General features: G+C 55.5%; 1 protein-coding gene across 1 annotated transcript in view; it reads left to right on the top strand.

The window, feature by feature from the left end:
• Positions 1 to 10,248: 10,248 nt before the first annotated feature.
• The window catches only part of RMI2 (RecQ mediated genome instability 2), a 5,099-nt gene continuing 4,968 nt past the window's right edge, over positions 10,249 to 10,379 (top strand). Inside the window, exon 1 of the mRNA XM_012731656.1 lies at positions 10,249 to 10,372. Within this exon, the coding sequence (XP_012587110.1) occupies positions 10,249 to 10,372 (124 nt within the window). The remainder of the gene's footprint in view (positions 10,373 to 10,379) is intronic.

The raw sequence follows: 10,379 nt of genomic DNA, 5'->3' as shown, positions 1-10,379 counted from the left end.
CAGAGAAACCTGCCCAGGTGTGTGGGGGAGGAGGTGTGTGCAATAATTGTCCTGTGAGTCCCCGCCCAGAAGCCCCAGGCCCAGTCCCACTGTCCCACTTGGAATCCGTCTGTGTACACTCCCTATCCGAAAGTGATTAACATTTTTCTCTCCTAATCTGTCTGATGTTAATTTGGTTGCTCAACCAGCCCAGGAACCCAGAAGTTCCTTCTCCCCAACACACGGGAGAAATTGCACACAGGGGTTGCCTCCGGGAGAAGGTGGGGAGGGCTGGGCAGGGAGGGGAAGGAAGCCGACTTTCCAGTGACTCTTTTGGGTGCTTTGCATTTTTGTGTAATCCTTGCATGCACTGTATGTTTTTTCCCAAAGAAAGAAAAGAAAGATGCTTTCTTTCTTAAACTTGCTGTGGAAGGGCGTTGCAGGCTGCACGCTGAGATTGAGGTTAGGGCTTTGGACAGTCTGGGCTCGGTATTGCGATGGTTTCCATCTTCATATTCCTGTCGATGTGAGCATGAGCCGACAAGGTTAATGATGTTTTTGGAGTCGATAAGGTGAGTGTGGCGTCCTGGGGTTCACGCTGGGAACGGTTTCTCCAGAGCTCCCCACAGAGCTCCGGCACAGAGGAGCAGGGACAGACAGAGAAGGACGCTTGCAGGGATGCAGGCGGGCAGGAAGAGCTGCCTGGAAGGGGCAGGCTTGCTGAGAGAGGCCTGATGGTCGCAGGCGGGTGCCTTAGGACAGCGGCTTCTGCCAAGGTGGGTCAGTGCAGAGACGCCCTGCAGGAGCAGGTCACGGGCAAGCAGGAGGCTGCTGCCCTGCGGAGGGAGAGTGGGTGGAAAAAGCACCTGCCTAGGCAGGGGCCGGCAGAGGACTTGGGGCGGGGGTGTTATCATCTTCTTTCCCTAGGGAGGGGCTTATCTTCTTGAGCGGATGGCTTGTTCCTTAATCCTGTATCTTCCACCTTCAGCTGACACTCCCTCCGACAGTCGACACCTGTCTGGGTGTGGCGCCTCCTGATCTGGGCACGGAGGCCTGAGGGTCTTGGCTTCTGGTCTTGGCTTCCGTAACCTGACTAATGGCTTCCCTAATCCCTTCTCCCCACCTCCTGTGTGAAAGGCTCCCGACCTTGCACCTTACGGCTTCCCCTCCGGCCTTACTGTTTTTATCCCCCATCCCTTAATACCAGTTTCTGCCTCATACACGTGTTGTGTGGCTTCCTGACACAGCGCTGGCACCAGAGTACCTGGGGAAGGGCCCCCACTGCAGGTGGCTAGGTTGAGGCAAAGTAGCAAAGTCCCAGGAAGCGGCCTGGCCACGGGGCATCGATTGCCCAGACCTGGCAGACACCTGCTGTATGGCTCCCCTACTCGCTCCCTGAGTGGCGGGGCCTCGAGTGGCATCCAGGTGCACAGTCCGGGGGACAGGAGGCCAAGCTGAGAGAAGGCTGGCAGGGGGAGCATAGGGTCTGCCCCACCCTCTCATTCCATGCTCCCTGCAGAGGTTGGGCTCTCTGAGGCCCACGCTGCTCTGGCATGATCCAGGCGGTGTGTATCTGGGGCCTGCACTTTGCTGAACACGGCTGCTCCTCCGGGAGAAAGACCACCCCAGCTCGCACATGCGACTCTGAGCAGTAACGAGCTCTGGCACAGAAACCGCCCCAGCGTGCTTCTAGCAGAACTCAGAGGGTTAAGGAACACAGACGAGGGCCTGGCCACCCACAGTGCCCCCGGCCCTCCTCCTTCCACCCCCCCCCATCTTCCCAACCCCTCCCCCCCAACTCCCTCCAGCCTCCCACCAGGTGCTGGGGACCAGAGGCCTCTCCCAGAGCCAGCTGCCTTTCTCAGGAAATGTGTGTGGTCCCTGCAGAGACAAAGGCTGTTGCTTAGCCCCCAGGAGGGGTGGGGGGTTTCCTTAGGAGAGGTTCCAAGCAGCAGGATGGCTGCTTCAAAGCCCAGCACTGTGCTAGGTGGGCTGATAGCCTGCCTTCCCTCCCAGGGCCCCACAGGCCTGGGGCACTGCTGGGCCTCCTCCCACCTGCTGCTGGCCCCCTGCCCACCCTACCTGCTCTCTGCCCTTCCTGTGCCCTCCCTGGGGATGCCCAAGGAGTTGGCTGACCTCCCTGGCGCCCTCACCTGCTGCCTCACTCAGTTCCTAGACCTGATGTGTGGAGTGTGGGTTCTGGAACCCCTGTGAGGACAGCATGGCTCCCAGGCACAGGCTGCTGTTCAACCTCTTTGGGCCTGCTTTCGGGGTGTTTGGCATGTACAATTACAAAGGGAGCCCTGGAATTCTCTGCTGCAGTCAGTGCTCATTGTCTCTCGCTGCCCACCCAGAGCACAGTCATGCCAGCCCTGACCCTCCTGTCTCATACCTGTGCCCCCATAACCCTGGGGGCTGTCCCCAGCACCGTCTCTGACCTCCCCTCCCTGCCTGTACCATTCTCTGGGACTTCCTGGCTGCATCTGGGCCTCTGAATCCCCCACCTTGCTCTCTGGGGACAGCAGGCAGGGCCCAGAAAGACAATGGAACGGGTGGTGCTTCCCAGACTCCCAGACTCCAGCTCTGGAATGTGACACCTCCCTGTGCTGGGGAAGCCCAGGGACTCTGCACCTCACGCTTCCTCTGGGAGCATGGAGGATTCAGGCAGAAAAGGAGCCCAAAGCCCTGGTGCTGGACCATGACTGTGCTGTGGGTGAGCATGGGGAGCCACACCCCCTGCACCCCTACACAGGTCAGGGTGGGAGTTGGGGAGCCCCAGAACCAGGCCCTCAGCCAGAAATCTCTTGGGCTTTGAGGTTCCATGAACCTGGATTCAGATCCTTGCTAGGCCAAGCTTTGAGGCCTCAGGACACAGGCCAACTCCAGCCTTGGTTTTCCCCGCTGGGTGCTCTCCTGTCCAGGGCGTGCCTGTGAATGCACCTGCCATTTTTTGCTGTTGTCATTGTCGTCCCCTGTGTGTCTTCCTGGACCCAGACCAGTGTCACCAGGGCTCCCTGTGGAGTCTGAGGAAACCCAGGAGCCTGGGGCGGCCCTGTGTCCTGGGACTGCCCTCTCCTGCGGCTTTGCCAGGGGCAGCTCCGAGATCTTCTCAGGGAAGCCAAGTGCTGTTTCCTGTGGGGCTGGCCTTCCAGGCGGGCCTGGGGCGAGAGGCTACTTGTCTCCCCACAGAATGCAAGAGCCCAGTGACCTCCTTCTTGGAGCTCTGCAGGCCTCCAAGATCAGCCAACTTGGTTGCTCTGACTCCCAACTTCAAACATGTACCAACTACAGCATTTTGAAACCACCAGCTAAAATCTGCAATTTTCATTCTTCCAAAAAGAGAGGATGTTTACTGTGCGCGCACAAGATCGTAATGTCAGGTGGAAGCTGGTCCCTGAAATGCTGCAGTCACATAGCTCGCAAGCCGGGTCTGGCCCACCCCGAGACCATTCCAGCGGGACTGGAGGCCTGGGGCAATAAAGGAGTGTCCAGGCAGCTGTGCATGACAGGGAGGACTCCAGTCAGCTCTCCGCTGCCTCCCCTGGGCCAATGCTTCCCCATGCAGCAGCCCTTGCTCAGCAGTGCTGTGAAAGCTGGTGCCGGGGTCCAGAGCTCCCTTGCTGGAGGCCTCCCTCTCTGGGCCACAAGCTTCCCCCTGTCCCCCTTTTCCTTGGGTTTGCAGGTGTTGCTGGGGCCAGTCCTCATCTGGGCCCCTCTACAGCCCCTCCATTGGGCTGGACACCAGCCTGAGGCAGCTGTGACTTCCCAACTCCCAGGGGGGTCGGATGAGGCAGGGAGCCCGGGGCCTTGGGTGAGGAGCCCTTTGGGAGGTGGCCGGTCCCTCTCAGACAAGAGCTGCCATTTGCTGGCCGACCATTCAATGTGCCTAGCAGAAAGCTGGACATTCACTTATCACACATCCACTGAGAACTTTCTGGGTTCCAGCAGCCACTGTGCTGAGGCTTCCCGTGTATCATCATTTAATTTTCTCCAGTGATAAGGGCTCTCTTGTCCTCCTTTGCAGGTGAAGAAACCAGAGCACAGAGAAGGTGAGTTTCTTGCCTAAGATGGCACAGAAGTCAGGGTGGCAGGCCAGGCTGAGGGCTCCCAGGTCAGAGCGGAGGAAGAGCAGGTGGAAGGGGCACCCCAGTGAAGCCGGTGTGGGCTGCGATGAGGCTGAGTCAGCGAGGGCCCGGGAGCACCTGGCTGGCACCACCTGTCCGACGTGCACGTGCGTGCGCCTGCTGTGTGGAGCTGTCTGTGCACTGTGCTGTGTGACAGGCACACCACATGTGTGTGCCTGTGTGTGTGATTTTCGCTTTCACATTCGGTGCTGCTCAGAGGCGCCGATTCCGGTAAACCCCATGGTCTGGTTTCAGCAGACACTGCACAGCCGGCGTGGTGGGCACCGTGAGCGAAGCCCGTCTGATCTGTGGCTTCCCCTTCTTGGCCTCTGGCTGCAGCAACAGGGATGTGAGGGAAGGCAGGACATCTGGGCCGCTCCCAGCTGCAGCTGTGCTCTCAGCCGCACAAAGCCAGCCACGGGAACCGCAGAAGTGTCCCACCAGGGGGTCGGGTGCGTCGTGGGCACCCATCTTAGGGGTCACCAGAGGCCCAAAGGGCCAAAAAGAAAGCCCCACAGTGGAACCACCACAGCTGATCCAGCTGGTGGCCCTGGGCCTTAGTTTTCCCTCCCAAGAAAGGGGGCTAGGAAGCCCTTCCTGCAGCGGTGCAGACCACAGGGTCACCCGTGTGCACGGGGTCACCTGTGCGTCCATTAGCTGAGGGCAGAGGCTGGCCACGAGTGGGCAGAGGGGCACCCCGAGTCTGGGGGAGACTCTGAGTAGGGGCTCCCCAGGCTCACCTGTTCCATTGGCAACATGGGCACAGCCAGGTGTCGCCAGGAGCTGCACGAGTGAGCTCTTTGCCCTGGGCGGACCCCGCCCTCGCCCAGGGGTCTGGACCGCTGGATCAATGCCATTTTGCATATGGAAAAATTGAGTCCCTCTGAGGAACTGCTCAGCAGAGTTAGGAGGCGGAGCTGGGATTCACTCAAGTGGGTGCCTCCTGGAGGGGCTCCTCACTGCTGGGGGGGACCCCAGCAAGAGGACCACCTCCAGGAAGACCACCAGGATGGACAGCCGGAATGTCAGGATGGAGCAGGCGCCACTCTGCTGGGCGGGGAGGGTGTCAGGGAGCAGGCAGGCAGCCGGCCCTGGCCCCTGACCTTGTCCCGGTGACCCTTGCTGAGCAGAGGCACCTGCATCAGCCAGGTGCTCAGATGCCAGGTGTCATCCTTGCCGCTCTCGGGGGCTGGACCGAAGTCCACCACTTCTCACCTCCCGCGTCCCCCTATGCCAAGCCACGCTGTCTCCAGACACCGCAGTCAGAGCCCCCAGCTTCCCTGCACCCCTGTATCTGTGCACGGTGCCCCAGCGTCCCGCCCCAGGTCAAGCAAATGCTGTCTGGCAGCTGGCAACCGTGGAACCCCAATAAGAGGGTTTTGAAGGATGTCTGGGGCTGATTCACACTTCCTTTCTTGCCAGCTGGGCTCAGTCAACAGTGTCTCAACCCTGTAAGGCTGCGGGTTGAGTCCTTCGGGGGTGGCTCCCAGGTTGGAGGGCTGGGTGCCTTGGTGAACCTGAAATAAGGGTCATGACCCCCCAGAAAAGCCAGGGCAGTTAGGAAACTGCCCTCCCTGGCAGTTGGGGCATCCGGCTTGGGGAATGTGCTCTGAGGCTCCCGCTGGTGGCCGGCACGCCCACCTCTGCTCCCCGACCCCAGCCCAGCGCCAGCAGGTGTGCAGCTGGAGGCCGGTTCAGTAGCCCGGCCCCACTTCCTGTCCTTCGTCCTTCATCCTTCACAAGAAGCAGACATCTCTATTTACTGCTGGCTCAGAGGCTTTTTCTTTCTAAAGTGCAAGTATGCATGGCAACGCCCAGTCTCGACTTTCTAGAATGGTTCCACTTTCACAGAACTGTGATCATTTCGGGAAACGGCGTCCCTTACAGGTACAATGCAAGGACTCGGGTTTCTTGTTTACAGTCCTGGAAGAATTTTCACATAAATAAGCTCACACTGATTTACACTCCGGAAGGAAGGACCCGCGGAGTGGGGTCTGGGTCTCCATTTTTGGCTTAGGAAATGTGTTTTCCAAAAACTCACCTATATTGGTTCGCGGTCACTCTGGGCTGAAGCCAAACAGCTGGCCTGCACCTCCAGGTAATAACCTGTCTCTTTGAGGGGCAACATCTAAGCTATTTTGTCACCTACGACCCGTGGATGTCACACACATCCAGTCTGGCGCTTTGGACACAGACTGATTCAGGCTTAGCCTCCTGCTGGCTGTGACCTTGGGTCAGTTACTTTGCCTCTCTGAGGCCTGGGTTTCTTGGAGTAGATTTAGGGCATGGTTATCCCTGGATATTTTTTTCTGGGTTGAACTATATTTGCTGTTTTTCAAATAAAGATAAAATTCACAGAAACACCATAATTTCAAAGTGTGTACAATTCAGAGGGTCACTAACGAAAGTCACAATGTTTTACGACCACCCCCTCTGTTCTGTAGTTCCAGAGTATTTTCACGCTCTGTGCCCACCAGACAGAGGGTGTTCTTATGCATTCCCCGCCACCCCTCGTCCCCCTCACTTTAAGCATAGACATTTACATCCTGTTGGACTTTCCGGGGCGCTGTGTGAGTCTCCTGCAGCGGATCGGTGTGTTCCTGCATTCTCAAGAATCACCTGGCCTGGGGACTCGGGGATGTGTTTGCTTGCAGTTCTATGGGTTTTGAGGTTCATGAAACTACCAGCATAGCCAGGTCATAAAGCAATTCTGACTCCCCCACCCACCCACCCCCCTACTGACCCCTTGTCATCAGTGTCCTCCTCCAGCCCCTGACAACTGCAACAGGGGGCCCCAGGAGAAGGGGAAGTTCCAGGTTCCCTGCCCCACCCAGAAGGAGGGTGGAGCTGAGCAGAGAAAAGGAGAGAAGAGAGAAGGAATCTGAAGGAAGAAGGAAGCAGGATGGAAGCGGAGGCCAGAAAGAGCCCTGAGGAAGCCACACGGAGCAGGGAGCATGTGATGGAGAAACCAGGCTTGTTTCTTGGTCCTGGACTAGGGGACACAGACGTGGGTGAGAGACCCGTGGGGAGGTGACTGTGGCAGCGTTTATCTTGATTTTGATGTTGCTCTTTTCCTCCCAGACTTGTCTGGATCTGTCTGACCCTTTTCTATGGGTCCCAGCCAGAAGGTGCTTTAGTCTTGTGGCAGCTTTCAGGCTTTGCTCTGGGCCAGTCCCTCTTGGGTGGACTTTTGCCCACGTGGGGATGGGTCACTGCAGGTGTTTGATTTAGAAGTTAGATTCTTTGTCTTTGGTATTGTAGACTCACTGTATTAAATTCTTTTTCATTAAAGTCTTCTATGCTTTCTCTTGATGCGGCGGATGGCAGAACCTATTTAGGGCAGGCAGGTTTGGGGGTTCAGCAGTGCCCCTCTCTCCCTGCCCTCTGATACAACCAGTGGTCAACTTCCAAGCACTGGCTCTGGTCATTTAGCCCCACAGTGGGCGGACTTTTGCCTGACATCATTCTTTGAGACTTGGATGATCAAGTGGCTGCCTGTCTCCCCACCTCTTCCTTCGGCCCCACCTCTGCAGCAGTGAGAGGCACATGAGGTTCAAGGAACATGAAGTTTGGGGTCAGGTGCACTTGGATTTGAGTGCAGGCTCTATCCTCACTAGCTACAAGCCTTCAGGCTTGTTATTGGCCTGAACCTCAGTTTTAGCATTTGTAAAATGGGGATAAGAAATGCGTTTCTGGGGCCCTCCCTGGTGGCCAACGGGTTAAAGCACAGCATTATGAAGCTACTGCAGCCGCTGCAGCACCAGTTAAATCCCTGCCCCAGAGGTGACCCACAGGGCGCCCCAGACCTCTCCTGACCTGCCCGCTGCTCCCTCAGCAGTGTACTTCATCAGTCTGTCTGTTCTGCTCTCCACTGACTCTGGTGAATCCTCTCACTGCACCCTGCACCTCTGACCTTTACCCCAGTTCTCTGTGTATAAATAAATAAACTTTAAAAGAAAGAAAGAGCTGTGTTTCTGTAGGCACAGCCTCATCTGGCTCCACTCCTCCATTTGTCCTAGATGTCCTGGTTGTTCAGAAATACTGGCAATTTGCTTAAGGCCCCTGCTCGCTCTCCTTCTGGGCCCTCCAGGTGCAGTCCCCCCGGTTGGATTAGATCTTCAGGAGATTATAAACCAGGCACTGATATGCTCAGACTTGTGTTATGGAGCGATCACTCTGCCCACAACCCACGTGGTATGGGGCTGGAGAGGTGTGTGCGCGCACGTGTGTGTATGGGTGTTTGTTTGTCTACAGATTTGAAGGCTAAGAGAATGGTGAGAGATTTCCAGGCTCAGACTGGAGGACTGGGAGCCCCTACCTCCACTCCAACTCCCCTCCCCGCCCCCCATCATTTTTCTGGCACCCCGGGGCCTTGCGGAAGGCCAGTTGGAACCCACAGGTGTGGAGGGCCTGGACCTCATGTTCTCTCTGGGTTAGGATCCCTGTTCCCTTCTTATCCTAGGTGCCTGGTTACTCTAGGATTAGGGTTGAGGTAAAGAAGTTAGGACTCGGCCCTCCCTGGTGGCGCAGCGGGTTAAAGCACTGCACTGAGAAGCTTAAGCCACTTCCGCATGAGTTCGATTCCCCCCCCTGCCCTGGAGGAGATCCACATGGCGCGGCAGACCTCTCCTGACCCGCCGGCTGCTCCCCTCAGCAGTGTACTTTGTCGATCTGCCTGTTTTGCTCCCTGCTCTGTCTCTTACCCTTTGCACCTCTGGCCTGTACCCCAGTTCTATATGAATAAATAAAAAAATCTTTAAAAAAAAAAGTTAGGATTCCAGAGGCCACTGCCAGAGAGGTCATGGCAAGCTGCTTAGCTCCTTAAGCCTCAGTTTCCCCATCAGTATAGAACAGAGACTGCCTGGGTGAGAGTCTATCTGATGGTCTCCACCTAGCTCTTAGTACAGGGCCTGGCATGGTTCGTCTTAGCTGCTTCATGAAAATCAATCTCTTGAGGATCCCTTCTGTATCCTGGTACTGAAGGAGGCGCTAAGCATATGGTTTCCAAGGGCTGTTCCTGGCTTTTAAGTGACTTAGTTTAGGACTTGTGAATTTTGCTGATGGGAAATATCCAAAACCAGGGAGAAATTCCATTTCTAGGAATTTATTTGAAACGTGTGTAACGATTAATGTTTGACTCTTTTGAAACTGGTTCAACATATAAGACAAATGGAATATTCTGTTATCAGAAATATCAGAGGGATATTTGCTGATATAAAAAGATGTTCACTATTAAGTGAAAACAATATACAAAATATTTGTTTAGCAACAACATATACTTTAAAATTCTGGATGCTTGTGCTCCCAAGAGTTAATAGTGGATATCTGAGAAAGTTTTACATTATTCTAGATTTTCTTTTCTAAATTTTCTACAATGAATGTATATTTCCTCTGTTAAAAAAAAAGTATTGTATTTTACTAACTCTTAACCTCTTTTATAATGTTAAATTTACCAGCTGTCACTGTCTCTTCCTGCCTTATCTCTTGACTTGAGGCTTGGTACTCCAAATAAATAGGGGCTCACTCTTCTACTACTCGTTTTAGTATTTTTATTTATTTATTATTATTTATTTACTACCATTTACTCAGCATACCCAACTGTGCAAGGCAACGTAAAGATGAATACTCACATCCTACAATATTTGCATGCACGCCAAAGTTTAGATGCATTGAAACAGTTCTCTCCTGGCCTCCCTTGTAGCACAGGAGTTAACAGTCTCAGCGCTATCAAGCTGTCACCAGTCACTGCAACATGAGTTTGATTCCCAGCCCAGGAAAGTGACCCACGGGGCACAGCAGAACTCTCCTGTCTCCCTGCTGCTCCCCACTTTGTTGCTGATGAGTCCTTTTACCCATCTCACTACTGGTCTAGACCGCAGTTCTTGCATGCATAAACTTATAAAGAAAAGAAAGAAACTATTCTATCCCTCCTCACTCGTTCTGTATTTCATTCCGTCTGTTCAGTCCTAACTTGGGGGCGTTTATTTACTTGACATACGCATGCGCATTCTGGAGTTGCGTGTGGAAGCCCCGCCTCCCAACGCCGACCATTGGCTGGCTCCGCCAGCGCGCCCGTGATTGGTGGCCGAGGGTCGGGCCTCACCGCCCATCAAAGTTGGCGGGAAGGCAGCGGCGGCTGGTGGACATGGCGGCTGCGGCGGCGGCTGACTCATTTTCTGGCGGCGGCTCGGGGGCCGTGAGGCTGCCGCGGTCGCCGCCGTTCAAGGTGCTAGCGGAGCAGCTGCGGCGCGACGCGGAGGGCGGCCCGGGCGCGTG

The sequence above is a fragment of the Condylura cristata genome, unplaced genomic scaffold, assembly GCF_000260355.1.
Source record: "Condylura cristata isolate star-nosed mole 26May11 unplaced genomic scaffold, ConCri1.0 scaffold00032, whole genome shotgun sequence".
NCBI classification, from domain to species: Eukaryota; Metazoa; Chordata; class Mammalia; order Eulipotyphla; family Talpidae; genus Condylura; species Condylura cristata.
Note: the sequence above shows the minus strand (reverse complement) of the source record. Positions and strands in the feature narration are given on the sequence as shown.